At 44.2% G+C, this 24,538-nt stretch overlaps 1 protein-coding gene across 15 annotated transcripts in view; it reads left to right on the top strand.

The window, feature by feature from the left end:
- The window catches only part of Epb41l3 (erythrocyte membrane protein band 4.1 like 3), a 222,447-nt gene extending 200,794 nt beyond the window's left edge, over nt 1–21,653 (top strand). For 3 of the 15 annotated variants that reach the window (XM_052192732.1, XM_052192734.1, XM_052192731.1), the window contains exons 13-23: nt 3,279–3,332; nt 7,068–7,259; nt 12,622–12,696; nt 13,035–13,133; nt 15,343–15,465; nt 16,029–16,397; nt 17,553–17,684; nt 18,376–18,474; nt 18,870–18,950; nt 19,247–19,363; nt 20,504–21,653. In XM_052192732.1, the coding sequence (XP_052048692.1) occupies nt 3,279–3,332; nt 7,068–7,259; nt 12,622–12,696; nt 13,035–13,133; nt 15,343–15,465; nt 16,029–16,397; nt 17,553–17,684; nt 18,376–18,474; nt 18,870–18,950; nt 19,247–19,357 (1,335 nt within the window). In that variant the 3' untranslated portion in view covers nt 19,358–19,363; nt 20,504–21,653. Of the gene's footprint in view, nt 1–3,278; nt 3,333–6,280; nt 6,317–7,067; nt 7,260–12,621; nt 12,697–13,034; nt 13,134–15,342; nt 15,466–16,028; nt 16,398–17,552; nt 17,685–18,375; nt 18,475–18,869; nt 18,951–19,246; nt 19,364–20,503 lie in introns of all 15 variants that reach the window. The other 12 variants (XM_052192742.1, XM_052192740.1, XM_052192744.1 and 9 more) reach the window with 10 other exon arrangements.
- The last annotated feature ends 2,885 nt before the right edge of the window (nt 21,654–24,538 follow it).

Raw genomic sequence — 24,538 nt, 5'->3', positions numbered from 1 at the left:
TCAATCAGTGCAGAGAGGAAAGAGTGGATAGACTCTGCCCCCAGAGGCGCTGGCTTTCATGTCTCCTGCACCACTACCTAGGAGCTCTAAGCCAGCCCAGTCCCACAAGAGGAGCATTTCATGTGACAGAAGAAAAGCCAGTCACTCCTTGCATGAGAAGAAAATCAGAGACTCAAAACACACACAGAGAGAGAGAGAGGGGTGGGGGGAGGAGAGAGGAGAGAGAACAGTTATACAGTTCCATGATTAGTCAGAAAGTCATAATCTGACCTGCCCCTGTTAGTACATGGAGCTGCCAAAATGTGTCAGCACCTATATTTAGTGGCCATGTGACTGTTTCTGAGCATCAGAGGGGAACATATGAACGGTCTCACTGGTGTTCTAAAGTGAAGATTAGGCTTTCCAGTCCATTGCCGCCCAAGAGTCCTTTTCCATGTTCTGGGTATGTGTGCATAAATAGATAACCACGTTTCTGCTGCAGCAGACTTTGGGAACCACGTTCAACCTTAAACTTCTAATATTACATTTTTCACAGTGGCGGCATTATCAAGCCATATAGAACATGGCTGCTGTTGGAATAGACTATTATTTACAAAGACCATTGACAGGTTTCTTGCATGGGAATTTTTTTTCCTTTAGCAGAGGAATAAGTCCTCCTGCTCATGTGAATCCCATAAGATGATGCCTGCTCTATGCTTTTTTCAAATTCTGAATTACTCTCTGAAGGCTTCTAGGGCTAACCACACAGATCTTGTGCCTAATCCAGGGTTTACATCTTGTCGGAGTCGGTGCATGAGAGCTAATGTTAAATCGGGCATGTCCGCATCCCATCAGCAAAGCAAATCACAGCAGCCCTGTTTATGAGCTAGTGGGTGCACAGTAGGAGCTTGACAGGCCCCTGTCCTCAGTACTGCCAACTCCTGGACTAAGTCAGCACTGACCAGAGCAGCCTTCCCCTTGTCTCCAGCCTCCTGGAGCCCTGATAGAGGTTCTGCCACTGGGCACTGGGGTTGGCCATCTGTTCAGTGTTGACTCTCAACCCTGGGTGTTGAGAGTCACCAACATTTAGGTCACCACGTTTCTTAAAATACCATTTGCTTACATGGCTTGACTTATTCCTTAGGCCTCACCTGCTCTGACAGCTAAGCCGGATGACTCTTTAAAGTGGAATTCATCTCTTCCACGTTTGTTTTTGCAAACTCCCTAATGACAGTGATCCTTCTGACGTGTTCCTCCTGTCTGTGGAGCGTTAATCAGTTACTGCCTTTCTGCAAAGCAAAACCCAACATACACACACTTCATCATTTCAGATAACGGAGCTGGTAGCCTAGCCGTACTTCTCTTAGCTCTCACAATAATCAAGTAAGAGGCAGAAAATCAAATGTCTTCCATCAAACACTAAGATGAGTTTAGTCTACTGTGACATAGGTTACAATAGTATATGAGTTTCTGAGTAGTTGTTTATAGTACAAAGAAAAGGTAGATTTATTCAAATATGTAAGGAAAATATAATTCACCAACTGATCTATGACTTTAAGCTGTGTGAAGACAGTATTGTATAATGTAATTCATAGCATTCTGCCCTAGAACTTTGTGTCGTCATAGGTGCATCATATACATTATTAATAATATACAGTATAATTAACAGCTGCTGTCAAAACTGCTTTATTCGGCTACTATTAATTCTGTTGATAGAGTGGACTATAGGTAGGAATCTCAGGGTCTACAGATGAGTTTTTAAGTACAGGATCTGATCCCATCAACCACTCTATCTTCGAACTTTTGGTCCGCACACCCCGTCACAGGCATATGCCCTGCACAGAAGTTGTGAGGGAATTTAGATATGGCCAGCAATATCTGATACCTAGGAAAAGCAGAATAGTAATGACTAACAATATATTGTATTTCAGTCCTGAACCATCCTTCCCTGGACATCAGTTGTGGTGGCCTTGGGATCACCACAGCCACACCTTGCTCCTAAAGAGAATTAGTAGACACACCCCTGTCCCACTTTGTGAACTGAAGTGATCAGGCCATGGAAAAATCTGTTAAAATTTTGTCCTCCATTCTCAGACATGCCTGCTACATGTGCATTCAGTTCCTTTGTTTTAGGAATATGTAAAACCAAAGCCTGAGATAGTGCCAAGAAACGATCCTGGCCAGAGATAGGTCCAGAGGGACAAAGCAGTCCTGGCCACCACTGCTAACATCCCCTTTAGGTAAGAGTTGTATATTAGAGCACAACTCCACAGCCTCTGGTTCAGATACTTGCTTTCAACACATCAGCCACAAGGCTTCGACTAAGAGAAACTTACTAACTGGTTGAAATCTGTGGCTCTCAGTTTGTGTTTGATGGCTCATCTTCTCCAGAGGATGTAGTGTCTTGTTTTAAACCATAAACCCTTTAAACACATGAAAACACATAGACCTTAAAAGTGAGCCCAGAAACAACTCTCTCTGTCCCCCAGAATCCTCGACTCTGCCCAATGCTGTGCTTTGTTTTATATGTCTCTAAACATGTCTCTTGCTCTCTCTCTCGCTCTCTCTCCCTGTTTTTTTCCCAATTATTATTGCTATCATTTGCATTGTTTGAGTGGTACTTCTTCAATGAGATGTTTAAATGCACACCCAACTATACCTCTGTATATTGGAGAGTGGGGCAAAGCGACCTGGGCTGCTACCCATTAGCAATGCTACTTGGAAATTAAGTTATGTTTTCTATATAAACTATATGCCCAGGACTCGCCAGTGTGTGCTCCGATCATTAACTGGTAATGCAGACAGCCTGGTGGTCACAGTGGGTGCAAAGGATCCAATCGAATAAATGAGGAGCTGAAAGCCCAGTGACTGTTACAGTAGCTCTGAGCATAAACCTAAGCTCATTCACTTCTCTCATCTGGCATTCTTAGAGCAAAATATGCATATGTGAACCTCTGTTTGATTTGTGTTAAGTATTTTTAGGAGAGCTTTCAGGGGCGTCAGTAGAAAAAGAGGGGTGCGGGGGAGACATCTTGAAGTTCTGAACTGTAAAAGCAGACAGGTCAGGGTGGCCCACTGTGTGTGTGCCTCGGGTCTTGGCCTCGGAGGGGCTCTGCTGAAGACCCCAAGCTCGGCCTCGTCTTTGCTTTGCTCATACCCGTACCCCTGTGGGAAGGTAGGATGCCACAGATCTCAGAGAAAGAGCGTGAATGGTCCCACCTGTGCGTCCTGTCTTACCAGACTGGTTTGTTTTCTATCCCTGCTTCCTCCTGGGATCCGATTTCTTCTATGATCCACAGACTGACAGTGAACGGACAGACACTGCAGCTGATGGAGAGACCAGTGCGACGGAGGTGAGGATAAAGTCAGGGCATGGGAGGAAGGTTCCTAGCACAGATGCTCTGAGGGCGATGCGGAGCGCAGGGTTTCTGCTTTAGCTTTCGGACTGGAAAGAAATGCTGGCTTTCGGCAGAAACCACTTGGGTTTTGTTTCGCTTTTTGGGTTGTTTGTTCTCGCCTGAGCTAGTGATTCACAAACTCCGACTTCTGTCAGTCAGAGTGATTTGAATGGTCCTCGCTTCCTGCTTCTGGTTCTCAAGGGCTGAGGCAAGAAGGGGATTTACAGTTCTAACCAGTTCCCAAATGTCTGGACTCTTGATCTTAGGATTACATTTTCAGAAACTATTATCTAACTGACAGTACCTTAAAGACAAAAGAAGACCAGGTAGGGAGGAAGGAGAGGCAGACAGAATTCTCCTGTCTCAGTCAAGAGGCTGTTTGTGTATACTAGCATTAGCTCATTGGCTGAATACAGATACATTTTTAAATCCCCAGTGGCCATTTAATACTTACTAAAGTAATACTTAACACATTTTTGAGCCCTTGGCTATCACACAAGTCACTCTCAGGAAATGGATTCCTTGAAGAAAGGAAATCAACGACTCTACTACTTGTAAAAAATGCATTCAGACAGAATCCTGTTATTTCTCCTGGATGTAACTTGTCATTCATAAAATCTACCCTGTAAGAAGCAATTAAAATACTATAAAATTGGGATTGGAGAGATGGCTCAGCAAATAGGAGTATACCCAAACCCCTACATCGGCCACTCCTGGGGAATCCGATGCGTGTGGCCTCTACGGGCACCTCACACTCATAGACATGTGGCTAAAACATCTGTTTTTAAATACAGTAAAGTTTTAAGCATTAGATAGTAAGGAAATCAAGGTACTCCGTTCTCACAATGCAGAATGACTTTATTTTGGTGACAAAGTTTATTTTAAGCCATGTGTTATTTTTTTCTTATGTAATTCAATAATAACCATACCTTCTAGTTGAGTTTTTTTGAGAAGAATTAAAAATGGTATGTTATCTCCATATATCACTTAACCAAACATATCTTCAGAAAAAAAATATTTTCTGGTGTACTTTATAGAGTTTCCTCCTTTAGAAATACCACAGCTTATAAATCATATTCTAAAGTAGAAGATTACAGCGTAGCATCATTTTACAGATGCCCTTTAGCTGCCATAACGAAGCACACAGGTTAGTCATCCCCATCGCTGAATAAAACTACACCTTGGATGGGAAGAGAGAGTGTGAAAAGCCCCAGGCTGTTACATTCAGTACATAGCATGCACTTGTAAGTAACCACAGTCTAGTGCGTTCACTAGTACCTTCCAGACCTGGTCTATACTGGAAATGAACAATAATTCAACAATAAAGCCTTATATCTCTATAGCAGTTTTTAACTTTGTTGCGTAGCATTAAAGCAAGTGACTGTCTCCATGCAGTCTGGTATACTGCGGAACCTAGAGACAAGATAAAGAGCTGGGACCCGGCACACAGCTAAGGACCAGCATCGTCACCTGTTCTGGGCTGATGTCCAGTTTGCCTTTGTGAACACATTCCCTTCCCTTCATGTCACCAGCATTACTACACTATGGGGATATGTAGAGAAAGCACTTGGTCCCGTTATCTGATAAAACATTTAAAACCAGTTAAGACGTACCTATAATCCCAATACTTGGAAAGCCAAGGCAAAATATGTGGCCAGCCTGGGATATATAGCAAGACTCCATTTCAACAAAAAACAAAAGTGCTGAGCCCTAAAGAGACTTACTGCTTCACCTATGGCGAGTTACTTGAGGACGACCTTATTCTCAGCTGTAGTTTGACTCTGGCTCTTACAAGGACCCAAAGACCGGGCTCAGATCAGAGCGCTATTGCTACCAAGCTTGCCAACCAGTGGTAGCCTGCTTGTAAGCTGGTACTTAGATATCAGACCAAGAAAAAGGGTGGCCTTTAAAACTGGGAAAGGAAGACTGATGAGTTGGCTGTAGGATATTTTTGATGGGTCCATTTTAATTAAAAATAAACTTACCCTGTGTTCCTTTTAAAGGAACATACCATAGTGTTGGTGGTGATGACTGATTCTATTTGTACTTCCTTTTCATGTTTATCAATATTTTCCCTTCTAAAACTTGTTTAAATGTCAGTGTTTAGCTGGGTGTAGTGGATCATCCCTGCAAGGCCAACGCTCCGTAGGCTGAAGCTGGCGCTCTTATCCTAAGAACAAAGTGGGGGCTGGAGACATGGCTCAGTGGCTGAGGGTTCTGGTGACTCTTCCACGGGGCTCAGGCTCCATGCCCAGCTCCCACAAGGCAGCACATGACAGTCTGCGACTGCAGACCCAATACCCTCTTGGAGTCTCTGCAGGTACACAAATGGGGCACAGACATACATGCAAGCAAAACGCTAATACACCAAAATAAAAAATAATTTAAAAAAAGCAAAGTGCGTAAGCGCAAGGAAACCAAGATTCCACACAGCTTGAAATGCAGGACATTTATTAGGCTCTTTCAGCTGGGGTCCTGTGGTCTACAAAGTTGAAAGAGCTGCAGTATAAGCCCTGTAAGAATCTGCATCTAGATGGGCTGTCATTATCTCTTCATGATACCCATTCTAAGGAACTGTGAACCGACTCCCCAACTTCCAGACTCCAAAGTCTCTGCTACTGTTCAGTAAGGATAGCGCATGCCAAGCCCTCCCCCACCCCTTTCCAAAGCACATGCATCTGCCTCTCAAACCACTGAGCGAGGAAGCCGCCACTGCTTCGTTCTTAATGAAACCTCACCAATGTGTAAGCGTTATGCTTGGTGTCTAAGATAGCATCGCATCTGCATGCCAGAGAACTATAGTGCCCACCGCCAGTGAGTACCGTGTATAGACCGCAGGTCTTCAACCTTAGCGTGAATCCCTTGGTAAGTCTTTATCTCCCGCTCTTTCTCGATGCTGGCAGTCGGACCAGGAGGAAGACGCAGAGATCAAGGCACAGGTAGACAACTAAAGACACAGCGAACCCCCAGACCAGTGTGTGATAAGCCGTTGTTTGTCTGCTGTGTCAGGGCGTCTTCTGCATGTTCCCTCTCGGTTACCATGCCGACCGGCGTGCAGAGTGGCGTTTGTCCCTGTGACTACCATGCCCCTTACCTTTCCCTTTCTTCTCCACTTTTTTCAGAATAGTCTCATTAAGCGAATAGAGGGTGAAAATGTGTATGTCAGACATAGTAATCTTATGTTAGAGGTTGGTATTGGTATATACCAGTGCATGCTTGTGTGTGTGTGGTGTTGTCCTCCCTCGGCATCCCTGTGGACGTGAGCGTGATGCATGACCATGTTCTCAGCTGCTGGGGACGGGCTGACTTCTTGGCTTATTCTGATTTCTTATTATCCTAGACTTAGTCCCTTTCCTGCGTGTGTATTTGCTTTAATCCTTGATGGTTACATGTAAACCTCCACACTCCCTAGAATTTACCTTTAACTCAGTTTTGTTTTTGTTTTTTGTTTTTTGTTTTTACTTATTTGTGTTTTATTTATGCTCGCGTGAATCTAAATTATTTTCCTTTCCCTTCTCCCGGAGATATTACATTTTCACCAGAGGCGTTTGTGGTAGTGTCTTGAACCCTGGTCCAAATTCCATTTGTGTTTGACTACTAATACATTTGGAGTTCTTTAAAATGAGGGCGGGGGAGTAGAAGGTTGTTGTGAAAGTCTGACTGCTGGACTCTGTCTTGCTCTGAATATAGGAGCTAGATAAAACTCAAGATGAGCTGGTGAAACACCAAACCAACATTAGTGAGCTGAAAAGAACCTTCTTAGAAACCTCTACAGAAACTGCCTTAACAAACGAGTGGGAAAAGAGGCTCTCCACGTCTCCCGTGCGGCTGGCTGCCAGGCAGGAGGATGCGCCCATGATCGAGCCACTTGTCCCTGAGGAGGTCAGTATTCCGGCTGTGGGCTGCTTGTCTTCTCTGTGGTGCCATTGCTTCTGCACGTGGTCTAGGGCTAGGAAAGGGCGTGGAGACATCTGAGAAAGACGCCAGGTAAACAGAGCGGATGGCTAGAGAGTGGAGGGAGTCTCAGCCTCAGATTGGCCTAATGGCCAGGCAAGCGCAGGGAGACGCCAGAGCACACGGCCAGGTTCTTACCTGGCCTCTCAGTTTTAGACCAGGGAGAAGCTAAAGACCTCTTAATGAACTGATGCTTTCAGTAAACGCACTTCCTTCTCCTACATGGAGATGCGCCCATGAACACTCATGCCTTCTTCTCCTTAATTTAAGTGAGGCCGGATGAGGCTGTCTGTGGTTTAAATGAAAGGTCAGAAGTTGATAACATGTCAGAACAGATGTCCCTCAGGCATATAATACTGGGCTTTTATTTAATTTAATATATACAGTAAGAGAAGCCCCCCCCCCTTTCAGAAAAGCTTTCCCAGATAAGAAAACTGACATTAAATGACAGTCAGGGAGGGCACCCCAGGCTCCCACTCTGCCTGTGCAGTGTCCGTTCTGTCATCCCCTAGAGAGCCTCCTGCTATCTCTCCTTCAAAATGAATCGTTTCTGGAAATTGCGTCTTTGGAGCACTGTATCGATTGCTCGCCTTATCAAGATCCTTCACTGTGAGATGCTTGCCCAGGAAGCTGCGCTAGAGTAGAAAATTAAAACTCCCAACTGTTGTGTGAGAGAGAGCCTTTAGTCTTGTATAAGCATTGCTGAGTCCTTGCGGAAGAACTGAGAGTCAAATTACATCCATTGTTGGACATTTTCTTATCCTCCTCTGAACCCTGCTTATCAAAAGCAGCAGTATCCCATTATCACCATATTCATGACAAAGCCAGTCCTGACTGAAAAGGGAAGAGCTGGATACCCACTGGAGTTACTTTGAAGAAGTTTTTTTTCTTTTAGGTAGAATAAATAAAAGTAGTGTCACCAAAGTCTCCCTTTACCACTAAACACCTGTTCAATTAAAATTGCTTAAGTACCGGGAGACAGAGTTTCACGTTTGTTTTGTTATTAAGAATGGCGCTACCTGGCTAAGAAAACGGCTCAGTTAGTAAAGCACTTGCCGTGTGATCCTGAGGACAGGAGTTTGATTCTCCAAAGTGCTCCCTAAAGCCAGATGTGGTAGTGTGTCCTTGTAGACCCAGCGTCCCTGCCAGGAAAAGAGCGAGAAGTCCCCAGAGTCCCCAGAAGCTCTTGAGCCAGCTGGGCTGCCACATGCACGAGTGAACAACAGGAGACCCTGCCTCAAACATGGTAGAGCCAAGAACTAAAACCCTTACATGCTGTGACACGTGTGTGCCTCACTCTCGAATTAATACACATGTGCATGTACATATGCAAGCATGAGCACACACACTTTAAAAAAAAAAAGTCACTCTCCAGTTATGCTGATATAAATTTAGTGGTAATTTCCAAATCCAGATTGTTCTGTTTCTGTTACCTCTTTTGGATACGGCGTTCTGGCTCCGAAACTGTTAGAGCTGGCTGAATTTATAAATACGTAAAACAAAGCAGACAGGCACCAAAACAAAACAGAGAAACAAAAGCCCGACATCCCTTTCCATGCTGATCCTGAGCGAAGCAGTAATTAATAACCTTTCTGAATGATCGTTGGGCTAATAGAGATGTTAGTAAACTCAGACTTTAAAAGTCGAAGCTGTAAGATGGATTAAAACCTTTTATTCCTGAATCTTAGGGAATGGATTAGGGTTAGTAATCGAAGGAGATGGTGCTTTGACCACTCTGAATGTTCCCTAAATAGCCATGCCTTCTGTGTCCATGCAAACAATGGAGACAGCCCAGAAAGGCCTTTCTAACATACGGAATAGAAACATCCCTTTGTAGCTAAGAGGTGTTCAGAGCTGACACTTGTTGCTTTCACTCTCTGCTAAAGTGTGCAGAGCTATCTTACACAGAGGAACTCAGGAGGCCCTTGCCTGGGTGTCACGAGCTTGAGAATGATGCATGCTGGGTAACCAGGGCGATTCGGAGCTCCTCTGTCAGATGAGAGCTGTCTACACATGGTCCAAGCTCTTTGCTTCCCTAGACAGCTGGGCCAGGCTGAACAGCCTCACACTCTCTACACTCCCAGGAGTTCTTCAGGACCAGGCAGCTGTCAGTGTCTGCAGTCCGGCTGGGAGCCCTATAGTTAGCCTTCAGAGAAATTGAAACATTCCTATAGACTGTATCAACTCCAGTTACTATGTTTACACCTTGACTTTTCTTTCTTGCTTTCTGAAAAGCAGACAATCGTTTTAGTCTCCAGCTAGGCATATACAGAACATATTGGTTTACAGACTCATAAACAATCAGTTTTAGTTTGTATGAGGGCCATTTTTCAAAGAATATCGACTACTTGGTGCCTCTCTGTTATTTGATACGGCCACTTGAATTATCCAGTGCAGAAAGAAGCCCAGTTGTGTCTACATAGAAATATTTAATTTATTTTTACATTTGCATCACAAATAAAATAGTGTTATTTTTGTGTCAGAACTAGGAAGAGACTTAGACTCATGTTTATGACCCAACTTAATTGGCTTCTGCTTTGTTTGGTTTTGTTTGGTTGGTTGGTTGGTTTTTTGATGAATTTCCATGAGAAAATGATATGTTGGGAAAAAAATCCTAATAACTTCAGATTTTAATGTTATCATCTTTTAATCTATAGTACTAATACTATATAATTGTTATTTCTGCAAGATACTACCATTCATACATAATTAGGAAAAGTGAACTAATAATGATTGTTGTTGACTAATAATGACTATACAATGACTAATAATGATTATCCTGAGGAGGTCATGTGTTCACTATAAAGTCGGACATTGATTTCCAGTGATTCCAAGTTTCAAACATCTGAGTGAAGGAAAAGCAGAAAACAGCAGACATGTCCCCAAAAGCAGTGGATAAAAGCAAGTCCTCGTTAACACTAGCACACAGATCAGTTCACCTAAGAGACGTGTGATCAGCAACACTGAGCATAAACAGCTCCCAACTGGCCCTCCACCTGGCACGTAGGCCAAGCGGGTCTTAGAGTTGTGCTCTTTAATGGTTTAATTTTGGATACCCAAATTTTCCAAATTCCAATTAAAAAGACCCAAGTTGATAACCTGTGTACCAGTATTGTCCTCTTCGGGTTGTGAGTGGTAGGATACGTTTCCTATATGAAATAGTAAGCCCAGGATGCGTAGCGAGCCTAATGTAGCAAGCACTGCTTTGAGATAGACACTGATTGGTTGATCCCCATTATTTGCAGCTTACATATTTTCAAACTCACCAACTCTCTCACACTTGTTAGTAGGAAACCTTAATAATCCACAGATTCGTGTTATGAACTTTGGACATGGCATACATTGCAGAGTAGTGGTCTGTAACTCAATAAAATGGCTGTCACATGCACGTGACTGTATTCTTAGCATGGAGACTCCTGTGTAGAGGCCCCACATCCGCTAGAAGCATATTACTTCATTAGCAGCAGCAATGGTTGGGTTCCAATGTTGGCTGTTTCTGTTATTGATGCATGGCCGTTCTAAATGTGACTCGTTGAGGTTTCCAATATAGCAGGCACACATTTTTAAAATTAGGGTTTTTGTTGGTTTATGTTTAAGCTAGGAGGTTTTCTGAAAACCACTGTTTAGGTGCCAGACTTTCCCCCTAGCTTTTACCTTTGGGATAACATTTATCTCAGTGATTATAATTTCTCTTTAGAAAGAATCATCTGAGAATAGTATTGTCACTGTGAATAGTAGGTACTACAGAGTATTCTAGATGTTCCCCTACAACCTCCCTATATAGGCAAACAATTCAATGTAGTCCGTACTAAATGACTAGTAGACAAACTAATAGTCACTTCATTATTACTGCTTAGGTCAGGAGGTAGACCATGTATTGAATTTAATTCTAAACCTATCCCACTGTGCTGACTGTTTCTGTTAGTGACACATGGTTCTGAATGTGGGCTAAACTCTAGTTTCTTAAAAGTATATTGTTTATGATGATACCATTTGTTGAAAGAATTCCATTCTTCTAGAAAATTGGAACTTTGCTTAGTTTTAGATTAATTTTCAAAAATAATAATTCTATCCCTACTGTATGGAGCTGTACACTGTGGAGAGACTGCCCTGGCAGTAATAGGATTATCATGTGAATTAAGTCTGCTTAAGGCTAACGGAAGTAACTAAGGGATCACTTAAAATTCGAGGACTGGTTCCTACATCAAAGGATGATATGGCCTCTGGATTCTATACATTAAAGAAATATGTATCAAACCATATATATATGGTTTGATTTAAAGCCTCCAGTCGGATCATCTGAAATTAACTTTAAAATCATTTATTCACCATATTATAGATGTTCAAATAAAGTCTGACTCCTGTTTATTTGGAGGCCAGCAAAGGCATCTTTCCAAAAATAACTGGGTTTATTCAAGTGAATGGTGTTCCAGTTTGCCTTCTGTACTACGATAAAACACACACACTATACACACACACACACACACACACTGTCCAGAAGCAACTGAAGGCACAAAAGATCTCCTATGGCTTATCCAGCTCCCAGTCCATCCTGGAAGGGAGTCAGGGTGAACTCAGAGCAGAGACCATGGAGAAAGCTGCCTGGTGGTCACCCACTGGCTCTTGCTTAGCTGTCTTTCTTATGCATCAAAGAACCCTCTGTCCAGGGAATGACACCATATACAAAATTAGCAGTCAAGACAGCCCCCACAGACACGCCTGCAGGCCAATCTGATCTCAAAGGGTGGGAGGCTTTACCAGCTGACATTTTCCTTCTCAAATGACTCCACTTCTATCAAGTTGACAGTTAAAGCTAACCAGGACAGGAGGCTAACGTGCCAACCACGTGTGCATTTTCTTCACTGCTAAGCGGCATGTGAGTGATGAAGGATATGGTTGGCTACTTGTGGGAAACAGAAGGGAGAGTTTCTCCCTAACTTACTCTTAGAAATATTTTCTTCATATTTCCCTTCAGTACTTACTTTGATGAGAGAGAGCCATAGAAATGCTAAGAAACCCTTCCCATCACTCTGGTGTGTTCTGTGTCTGTCAAAATGTAAAAAAAAAAAAACTTCAAGTTGTGTGAGCATCCACTTCAGAAAATAGCATTGCCCTCTGGATAAGATTGTTAAAACTTGAAATGATTCTAGATCATTGTTTCAAATTCGTGATTCTTCAAGGAGGACATGAACGATAGGAACGCGTGTGACATACAGCATGGCTTTCTAACTCTTCCTTTGGAGAATGTCTACTTCCTCTTCTCCAACCCAACCCCCTTTTATTCAAACAGACCAAAGAAGAGAGAGAGATTTCCGAGAAAGTTGTATTTTTACAGCAAGGAAGCTCGCCATTCCTTGAGTCTCAGGTAAAAGGCAAACATGGGGTATTTGCATAAAGGATCACTCTCCAGCATTATCAAAGTGTCTAGTTTTTACATCTTTAGTTTTTCTTGTTTGAAGCTAAAGCAGGTATGTTAATTTGCTTGGACATTGGGGAGGGGGAGTTTCTCAGTCTGTTAGCAATCAATTACATATGGCTCATGACTTCTACATGATAAAAGTGACCCTTGAAGCTTTGGTTCTGCTTGTGATAATCCTAACCTCCATTCTGTCTGTCTGTCTGTCTTCATCTGTACACGGCTGCTGTTGTAAATGGCCTTGAGTGCTTTTGAACACCCTGAACTTATATTGGTTTTCTTACTAGCCAAGTGTGACTAAGAAAACACAGGAGGGAGTCTCCGCTGATTCTGTGGCTACATCTCATCAAGTAATTTTCCAGAAAACTGTCCCGTCGACCCTAGAGGTTATTTTTTCCAATTCATTTCCCTTACTCCAACGACAGCGTGTAGATCAACCTGTAATTATTTTGGCTTAACACACACATGTATCTAGATTCAAGTTCTCAGGCTACAGTAAATGCAAAAGAGAGAACCCGAGTTTAAGGCATAAAACACAATGCTCAGCTGTTCTAACTTGGTCACTCTTCCTTCTGCCTATCTTACCCTGTCAGCTTTCCTGTAGGCTGGAGTTTCTTGCCCTTCATCTCCCTAGTTGGAACTAATGCTAAAGAGAATGGGAGATAAGTTACTGAGACATCAAACCATAGTTAATAAAGATTGGAACAGTCTACAAGTCTTAGGTATAAAAGGATCCAGTCAGTAGAGTCCCCTCAGAGGAAATTCCATTCTAATACCTTGAATACAGGTGCATTCAGTGTGCATTGATACCATGCATAATCACAACTTGATATTCCTAGATAAGGATTTGCACATATGGAAAATGGTATTTACAGAAACTTGGAGAACACTGGCAACTTCCTTGTGGAAGTATCAGTACGGGGAGCACCATATAACAACAGACTAGGAAACATGTCTTGCACATGTATGTGTATGTAGGCTAGACAGCTCAGTTTTACCATTTACCCTTAAGATTTAAAAAGCAACCAAATGCTGACCATAGGGTCAAATAGATTTCTTATAAAATCTATTGCCAAAAGATGATCCTATTTAAAGAAACTTGAAATTGAAATGCTGCCCCACAAAACTTATTCTGGGTGAAATTAATAGGTTTTTAGGTGAGCCAAGCCTGCGACCACAATCTTTAGATGAGGGCACCAGCCCTTCGCAGTCCTATTCCATGAGTGTAGTTTATGCCTTGATTTTTTTTTTTTGTAAAGAATTCTTATTTTAGAAACCAGATACCATGGGCTTTTCTAATTTAGCTTTTATATTTCGAATATAGGGCACAGAGGATTGGGTTATTGTAGACAAAATACCCACTGAGGTAGTTGACGGTGATTCAAAAAAGATTGTGACTTACAAGGTGGTGACCGTGAGCAGTAAAACTGGCGAGATCCCAGCGGACTTGCTCAAATCTGGCATGATGGACATGCATGGCTTTGACGACTTAGCCAGAGAAATGCAGCTGAAAGAAGAGAGCAAACAGAAGATATACACGCTGGGGAAATCCTACGACACCGTCTCGGGAAGAATCGTCACCATGACTGGGAAATCTAAAGATGGGGAGAAAGGACTGCAGCCCCCCACCCTGGAAGGACTGCAGAAGATGGAGAGAGGCGCCTCAGAAGCCGTGAGAGTGGGTCCCCTGCTGGTGGAATACGAGGTCCTGGAAGCTCTGACTGATGAGAAATCCAGAAGAGCTCCCGAGGTCCACACCCCCAAACGGAGGTTGTCAGAATCCCTGGCACCCATCAAGGAAGCTGAATCCCGTCGGCAAAGCCCTGAGGAAGATGATACCCAGAAGGCTCCAAAGCTAGGAGAGGATGCACCTGCCCACCCCCGGTTCAGCAAAACCCAGCAGGTGCCCGAGTGTGAGGTCCTCAAGGTGGGGCCCTTTGGACCACGCAGGAAGAGCCTGTCTGAATGGCGGTACTCCCATGAGCCAGCCTTTACTGTCGCTACTGCTCACTACGTCACCGAGTCGTCCGCATCCCAAGTGGTGGTAACCAGTGGCTCTCATTTGGTCACCGCTTAAGATTCCAGCATGACAGTTTTTGAAACAGCGCCCTTCCACCCTGAACCTTTTCCGTTTCTCTTGCCGCTTGGCTTTATGTTGAGAGCAGCGAGCCCGGCCCAGCTTCTTTTATTATTATTATTATTATTATTATTATTATTATTATTATTATTTTATTTTTTCATGATTAAATCAATATTGCAGTCCAAAGTCAGCATTAAAACACTTTCCCGTTTTATTTCCAGCTGCCCATTCCCAAGGTGTGATGACGCTTCTGTGGCTTGCAATGATGAGGGGAAATGACCCGCTTAGATCTGCGACACCCAAATCCTAATAACTCTCCGCTTTAGCACAGGAGGGCTCCTGGTCGCCTAGTTCGCTACATTATGCCCCGTTCTTTTCTGTTTCCAAGCTCTGTTCCTGGACTCCTTCCTTCCTGCTCCTTTTCCTCTGCCTCCGGTTCTATCTGACAAGCAGCGAATGTGTGTCTGAGCTGTCTGTCTCTCTTGTACTTGACTCTCATTTCTTTGTTCACTCAGACTAAACAGTCTTCTGGGGAGAAGCTCATGGATGGCTCAGAGATCCTCAGTCTATTAGAGTCTGCGCGGAAACCCACAGAGTTCATAGGAGGGGTTTCATCTACTACCCAGAGCTGGGTGCAGGTGGCCTTTCGCTCCCAACCTTGGTGTTTCTAAATGTATCCATTTGCTTTGCTTTGTGAGTTTGTGGCAGGTGTGTGTGTGTGTGTGTGTGTGTGTGTGTGTGTGTGTGTGTGTTTTGCATGCAAGTATCCTTGCCTTCCTGCATCTCAAAGGCTATCCTTTGGCTGCTCCATGTGTCAGTCATGTGCCTCCCATGCCACTTCAAGAACGTGCTGCCTGTACTCAAAAGCAACCTTGTTAGGAGGCTTTAAAAACATTTAACTTTTAGAAACATTTTGTCTCATCTGTTGGAGCTTAGAGTACCCTCCGACGCTTCCGCTCTTTTTCTACTTGTATATTTTATTACAATTTGCCCAAAGGAAGCTGTGCAGGACCTAGTGTGTGTGTCAAACAGGCACACCTCAAAGCTGGTGGGAGGAAGGAGAGCTAATGTTTATTTCCATCCATGTTTGTGCTTATGAACTCTTGATGCTGGCTGTGGACATCCTAGCATGGCAGCTTTGGGGGTTTTGTTTGTTTTGTTTTACAAAAGGTCACTCAAACCCTGTACTTTCTCCATACAGAAACTGGAAACGAAGACGGAGTCCGTTGAAACAGAGGTGGAATCCACCCCGCACCCTCAGCCCCTCAGCACAGAGAAGGTGTTGCAGGAAACGGTGCTGGTGGAGGAGAGGCACGTGATGAATGTGCACGCCAGTGGGGACGCTTCTCACACAGCCAGGGATGAAGCGGATGCTGCGGAATCCACAGATCCTCACAGTGGGAAAGGGAAGGAGGGCTCTTCTGTGACAGAAGCTGCTAAGGAACAGAGAGGAGAAGAGGTTGACAAGTCGGCCCCTGAGCAGGAACAGGCAGCCACTGTCTCCCATGAGGAGGATCAGGTGTCAGCCATCCACTCTTCTGAGGGTTTGGAACAAAAATCTCATTTTGAGGTAAGTGGTGGTGATCTCTCCTCCTGAATCTCTCACCCTGAGATTCAGATCGGAGTTAAGTGGAGCTAAATTTAATTGTATGCCTTGGTGTGCACGGGCTTCAGGTTTTCCTCTCTGTTCTTTTTCTTTGCATGGCCATTCAGGGTCTCCATGCTTTTGTTTCCAGATTTTGTGTCACATAGAAGCTAGTAAGTCCTAATGTATAATCCCAGGATGTAGTTCTGGGACATACAGTTATTCAGATTATAACTAAAGAAAACATGGGAGACCAATGATTACGCATTGAAAATTTTTGAGGGCCACAAAGATGGCGCAGTGGCTGACAGAGTTTGCCATACAAGCCCAATGACCTCGGTTCAATCCCTGGTCCCTAGGACTCACAGTAGAAGGAGAGAACCACATTCTGAGAGTTGTCCTCTGACCTACATACACATACACACACATATACATACATGCACACATAGATTTATACATATACATACACACTCACCAGACATGCATACATATGTACACATATACACATGCATGCATACATACATATAAACATACACCCACACAAACACACAAATATACATCTACACACATATACATATATACATACACATACATATTTAAACATATATACCCACACATACATATATACATACACACACATATACATACACATACATACATATATACATGCATACACATATACTATGCACATACTAATAATAATAGATTTTAAAAAGAAAACTTAGCATTTATTTCTGATTATTGGCTTTTCCAGGAGGACCTGAAATCTCTCCTCTAGCTTACAGAACTTTATTCTTTATCCTTTTACTGAGATTCTCCAAACATTGGTGGGCGGCAACTGATGATGTAATACTTGCCTCATCGTCCTTGATTGATAATTTAAGAACTCATCTATAGGTTTGAGGGCATCAGTGTTTGCATATGAGACTGGGCAGAAGGAGGAGATTATTTCATTTCCTTTCGAATGTTTCCATTGCCTTGAACAATCAACATTAACAGCGCTGTAATTTGAAGAGGCCTTTATCATGTCACCCCTCATTTACTATGGACATCTTTGTCAGGAACAAAAGTTCTTGCAGGGAGCTCAGATTGTGTGCACGCCTCCATAACCTCTCCTCCCCTTGCTTCCCACTGATACAGTCATCCACTATGAAGGTAGAAAGCGTGAGTGTGGGCAGTGTTTCTCCAGGAGGAGTAAAGCTAGAGGTCTCGACCAAGGAGGTGCCAGTAGTCCACACAGAAACGAAAACCATCACGTACGAGTCGTCTCAGGTAAGTCGGCCTGTGAAAAACCGGCGACTTCATGGCTTCGTGCATTTGAGCACAATGACAAAGGATCAGTCAGTCCAAGAGGTTGGAGGATCCTGCATCCAAACCACATCTAAAGAACAGTGCAATACAACCATTAGTTTTATCACTGGTAACGGGGGTACTAGTACTTAACCAAGGCTTCAGATAAGCGGGGCGTACAGCTATGGGTGAGAAAGAGACACACGCGGCTCACATTTATCAAGTCTCAGTTTGTTAACCCTCATTGCCTGGAGCTTCGCCTAGAGTTTGCCCCCAGCAGACCCCACCTTTATCTGAACTGTGCAAGGATTCTAGGAAGCGATTCTTCTTCCCACAGATGTGGGCTCCATCTGTGGGTGCTACAGTCTCTTGCCTAGAATAAGATTTCCTTATAACCCGTGAACATCCTCGGCACAGTTTAAATAATCACATAGATGGCTTGCACAACATAAATGCTAAGCTGGTGATTGTTACAATCTGCTATTTGGCAAATATCTGGGCACGTTCGGTCTGCTTGCAAATGGATTTTGAGTGTTTCCCATCTGTGATCGATGGAGTCCTAGGCGGGAGGTCCGTGTTCACTCACTGTAGTGCATTAAAGAATGGACCAGCCCTTTGGAGAGGAAATGTAACCATGCCCGTGTGCTGTGTGTGTGTTCCTGTCCCTGCTTAGGTTGATCCTGGGGCAGATCTGGAGCCAGGTGTGCTAATGAGCGCCCAGACAATCACGTCTGAAACTACTAGTACCACCACCACCACACACATCACCAAAGTAAGTGGGGGGACAATCCGCAAGAATTCCTGACAGCTGGAGAAAGGCATCTCTCAGACTGGGCTGCACAAGGAATTCATGAGTTGCCTCTCAGATGCCAAGATAGCTCTATTAAAACGTGCACTTACTGTGCATCTCTCACACTATGCTAGTTTCTGTTGAGGGTTCATTCTGGTGCCCTCGATACCCACTCTATGGTGGTCATAAAGTGGATTTCATAAAATTTGGGTCTACCAGACCCAAAGAACTCAACCATACCCTCACTTTTGAAAGTAAACATGTGAAACGTCTGTGGAAGACTACTATTTTAGTTCTGTAAGACTGAATGACAGCTAGGCTTCACGCCGCCACCAGTTCTGCCATCTGATATCTCAACAAAGCTCTTCTGCTTTCAGACTGTGAAAGGAGGCATTTCGGAGACGAGGATTGAGAAGCGAATAGTCATTACGGGAGACGCCGACATTGACCATGACCAGGTAGTACTCGTGAGATGGTAAACTGCTCTGTCAGAGGAATAAACTGAGATGGAGCGACCGACCGCGTTGGCCTTCCGGTTCCCAATGCTAATCACTTCCCGATCCCAAGCGCGCGTATATTCTACGATAAGTTTCCAAGTTAACTTTCCAGTATCCGCCTTTGAATCCTCCCGTAGTCGTTGTGCCTCAGTGTTTATTGTGGGGGTAGATTTAGCTCATAAGTCTACATCTTGCTACTGCTCATGCATGTCCCACCTACTTTTTGTTTTTGCCCTTCCGTGGTTTCCCGGGGACAGGCGCTGGCTCAGGCAATTAAAGAGGCCAAAGAGCAGCACCCTGACATGTCAGTGACCAAAGTAGTAGTCCATAAAGAGACAGAAATCACACCAGAGGATGGAGAGGATTGACCACAGGTAAGAGGCAGCACGGATCCTCCACGCTTGCCTCAGTGGCATGTGGCATGGGGCACCTCCCTCCCGTCCCTCGCCTGATCCGCCCTCCTTCGTTCCCTCACTGGCACGCGTGGGGCCGGCTAGCAGGAAGACGGAGGGCTGATTGTGGGTTCCTTCCGGGTTGCCTCTGACGGAGAGGTCCTGTATTCCGGGTTGTGTTGGCACCCACGCCAGTGAGAGGAAAAGGGGAAGGAGGCTCCTCGCTTGCACGGCCTCACCGCTGCTCTCTCCACCTGGACTTTGGCCTTTCTTCTCATTACCCAAATTTGAAATGTCAAATTTGAGCTCACTTTGCCACGCAGCCTAATAGAAACCAAAGCGGGTTCTAACGACGGACGAGCTGAAGAGCTGAACGTGTGTTTCAACTTGTAGCTGTAGAGGGGTTAGCCGAACCCCTTCCTTGCTTTCATACTGCATCTTCCCTTGGAAGTGCATTCACCCTTCCAAGATAAATGTCTATGCCTCAGACTGTTTGGTTTGGTTTGGAACTGAGCACTAACTACCTTTTTTGAATGTCTTGTATACCCTGCATTTCGTGAGTGACTTCCTCCATCCGTACTAGTCTTGTCAGTGGGGGGGGGGGGGAGGCAAAAAGGCAGAGCTGTGGTCCTGTTTCCTTCCTGAGAGTGCATGCCTTGCCAATCTGTGTGGTCAGCATCATGAGCAAACTCTACCCTGTGTGTGCACAGCCTTGTCATGTGTAGCAACCTGCCCTGCAAGGACTCAGGTGGCCGTGGGTACCTTGGGTGGGCTATGAATGCTGAGTAGCTGGTAGCATCCTGCTTCTGTACCTCCAGAGTGATCCTTGAAAAGGATTTGTCCAGATTCAGCTCTCGGGTCTAGCATTTAGATGATTGAGTAATACCTCTTTAAAATAAGAAAACAAATGCTAAACCCACACAGATTTAAATTAATACCATTCTTGAGACCAAAAGGGGATGGGAGAAAGATTGTTTCCCCCTCCCCTGCAGAGGGCTTGGGTGATGTAATTTTAGGCTACAGAGTCACAGCTTCCTGTCAGAATGAGCTTCCAAGGTACTTTTTGTGACTACTGGGATGTTTTCAAATGAAAAAGTAACGAAATCTTCTCTCTTCCCACAGGAATAACTCAGCTTGCACATGAACCCCAGTCATGTAAACCGTTAGGAAAACCGGAGCCCACGTGGAATCCCCTCTTCTAACCCAACCGACTTATATCCGTCCATCCGTGGAAAATTCCGATCCAGAAGAGCTGACCTTGACCACTGGATGAAAGACCCTGGCAGAGAGATCTTCCCGTAATAAAGCAATCCGAATCAGCCTCACTAAACCGATACTGCATGAAGCAAAGATTAAAAAAACACAAAAAGAGCAAAACTTTTAATTTTCACCAAAATATCTCCGTTTTCAACTCTACCTGCACGTTCATAACCAACAGTGTAAACCGTGATCTCATGTAACCCATCGACAACTCATGCCTTTCATAGTTTATTATTAAAGTCTCAATGGAACTGCAGTTTCATAAGTGACAAATTCTCTGTTTACAGTAAATGGTAATCACCCTACAATGCTATCAGCGTCTAGGTTCGGTGTGTCAGATTTACCCCAGATTAGATGTGCCAATAACCAACCTTATTCAGTAAACAACTTGAATCTCGTCCCTGTCTAATATGGATTTATCCTCACCCACAAGCAGTAACGACTCTCTGACCCTCTAGAAATATTTAATGCTTACAATCTTGCTTTATGTCTCTCCTTTGTTATAAGGTAGCATTGGTTTTAGCACACTGATGTAATTTCTTCCTCCTCACTTGCTCTGGTCTCCATTCAATCCAGAAAGATTCCTGGAATTGCCTAAGCAAACCCTCAATATGTAAATTAATCATTGTTTGGAAAGAAAATATGTATTTTTTTGTTAGTTTACAATATTATGAAAATTCACTCCAGGGAATACCTGTCCGGCTACTTTGCTTTCTGTTCTTCTTTTTTTTTTCCTTGTGTTCTTTTCATTGATTTTTTTTTTCTTCTTTTACTTGAACAAAAAGGTGTTTTATTTACAAATCTGGTCCATATTTACAATCTAGTTCAGAGCCAAGCCTTAAATTGTACAGAATTTCCACTGTAATTAAAATATTTAGTGTTTAGTTATAAATAGCCTCCAGAAAGATTTATTGCCCACTATACTGTCAACTGCATCACAGCCCGTTGTGAATGATGTCACCGCATCGCGAAATAAAAATGGCAAATGCATTGAAAAGCTCTTGTCTTCTGAGTGGAGTGACTGCCCTTTTGTGTGGTTTAGCCCCCGGGGTTCACATCAAAGGCCTCATCTGGCTGAAATATGGAATGATCCTGTAGTCGGGGTTAGAGATTCACACATTCGCTTTGTGGTATGCAGACCTTTGATGGGTCAGGAATGATAGCAAAATATATTTATATAATTATTCAGTTACCTACAATGGCTTCTGTGAGGGCTTAAAAGGAGAGGATGGGGGGTTAAAGGAGTGCACGGCGGTGTGGGGGAATGGAGTACACAGGCAGGCCCTTGCCCGGGCACTTCTTCCCCCTAAGCAATCACACACACAGAGACATGGTATAGAATAGAGTTTATTCAGAATAGGGGATGGGAGTTAGTGGTAGAGAAAGGCAGAAAGAGAGAGAGGGGGGGAGAGAGAGTAGAGAAGTAGAGTGGAGTGGAGTGGAGTGGAGGCCGGCCATGGCCACGTGGAGAGGGAGGAGAGCCCAAGGGGCAGAAAGGTGAGAGTATGTGGGAGAGCGGAGAGCAAAGAGGGAGAGGAGGGGCAAGTAGCCCCTCATAGTGGGGCCAGATCTCTGGGGCGGGGCATACCTGGCTATTGCCAGGTAGATGTGGGGTGGAGCTGAGACAGAATACCAACAGCTTCAGAGGGGCATTATGGGCTCTCATTTTCAGTTTTATGAGAAAAGGGGCTTTGTGTTTCTGAATACTTTCAGTCTAGCCAAGAAGCACTGCTCTTTCAGACACCAGCTCCACAGCTGAATAAATCAGATGGTGTTGCAAAGGCTGGTATGACCCCATCCAGCTGTTCTGTCCTGTCAAATTCCTCAGATGGTAGAGAGATCCAAAGTAATGCCTGTCTTTATTAACATCTTCATGCCATGATTTGCCATGAGTTCTGACGTTAAAAATGAAAGCATTTAAGTGGACAAATTGCTGTCATACAAATGTGAGAAATGGATTCTAGCCCTGGAACTGACATAAAGAAAAAAACAAAAGCCAGGGGCTGGTGAGATGGCTCAATGGTTAAGATCACTATCCAACTCTTGCAGAGGAACCAAGTTTGGCTCCCAACACCTGCATAGCAGCTTACAACCAACTGTTACTATAGTCCCAGGAACTCCAAAACCCACTCTAGCCTCTGCAGGCACCAGGTATGCATGTGGTATACAAACAGCTCCGCTGGCAAATGCTAATACTTATAAAAATAAATCCTTAAAGTCCAGTGTGCTCGTGTGTGCTTGGGATCCAGTGCTGGGGAGGTAGGGACAGCAGGATTGTTGTGGTTTACTGGCCAGCCAGCCTGGCCTAACCAATGACCTCCATACCTGTAAGAATCCCTGCCTCAAACATGAAGGCGGACAACTCCTGAGGAGCATCTGAGGTTATCTGGTAGCTGAGGAGAACTTTCCAAGGTGCACTCAAAATGTGTGTGGGGCTCCCAGCTCTAGTGGATGACTGGCCGATTCCTCTGTGAGGGCAGAGGGGACAGACGGTGGGGCGTGGAGGTGTCCAGAAGCTCTGAAGGTCCAGTGAATAGCCACACTGGGACCAGCTATGAGGAGGCAGATCAACTTAGGGTGATTCAAGGCTTATTTATAAAGTCTTTGAGGTCTGGGGGCAGGAACATCCAGGATGTGCAAAGGTCATTGGTTGGAGGCTTGGAGGTTCCTGGAATGCCTCACCAGCAAGGAAAAGCATTTCAGGAATCCCAAGTGCCAGCTGAAGGGATTTCATCAGGGAAAAGGAATTTGATCCTGCAATCAAACTAAAACTACAGGATAGATGGCTCAGGCAGAGGCCTCTGTTGGGGCTTGGAATTCAAAGTTAATACTTTAGTGAGCATAAAAGTGTCTCAAGGTGTCCTCAGACTGCCTGCCACTGCTTGTTAAATTGATGTCCCAAGTTTTACCCAGGCTAGGATTTTTTTTTCTTTGGTTTTTGGTTTTTTGAGATAGGGTTTACTCTGTATAGCCCTGGCTGTCCTGGAACTCACTCTGTAGACCAGGCTGGCCTCGAACTCAGAGATCCGCCTGCCTCTGCCTCCCAAGTGCTGGGATTAAAGTGCACCACCACCGCCCGGCTTCAGGGCTAGGCAGTTCTTAAATGCCCTCATGTTTCTCACCTTAGCAGCAACATGCATTGTCAAGAGAGTCATATATTTTTGGTATTATTTTTGTTCTCCACCATGCTCACACACATCTCCCAGCCTCCCCCACCACACTCAGACGGTTCCAAAGTCTCTCCTCTGAATTCAGGTTTTTCTGGTGGAAATACTTTCCCATTAGCACTAAAACCTGAGGATGTTTATATTGTTGTTATATGTTAATTGCTACAAAATTAGGAACTAGAGATAGAACACACCTTTGCCCTGTGGGGCTTCTCTGGGTCAGGTGTGTGTGTGTGTTTGATTTAGTATCACTACAGTTGGTATCTGGTGGGTCTCGCGCCTTATCTGGAGGCTTCACTGGGGAATTCTGTGCTTCCAGTCTCTCTGGAGAAGGATGGACTTACAAGTCTCCCTCCTCACCCTTGGTTGTTTTTATGCAGTGAGGCTCTTTTTTTCTTCTTCTTCTTAAAAACTATACACCAGGAAGAAACTCCAGCATTCAGTGTTGTTAGGGATGAGGCTGTGTTACACCACTGCCTTATATGGTATAGCCTAACCAAGGGCGTGGCTCCCACTTTAAAGCCAGCTTCTATTAGACACAGACTTGGCTCCTGCCCATAGCATCTTCAAATATTATTTCTTGATTCCATAATTAATTACCCACTTTCAAGCATTCCTCAATTTTGCTAATGTACAAACCTGGCTTAGTCGTGTGAGAGACTTAAGTAATTCTGAAGGGTTTAGTGTCACTACAATATTATGAAAATGTCCTCCGATACACTTTTAGAAG

Source organism: Apodemus sylvaticus, chromosome 9, assembly GCF_947179515.1.
Source record: "Apodemus sylvaticus chromosome 9, mApoSyl1.1, whole genome shotgun sequence".
Classification (NCBI taxonomy): Eukaryota; Metazoa; Chordata; class Mammalia; order Rodentia; family Muridae; genus Apodemus; species Apodemus sylvaticus.
Note: the sequence above shows the minus strand (reverse complement) of the source record. Positions and strands in the feature narration are given on the sequence as shown.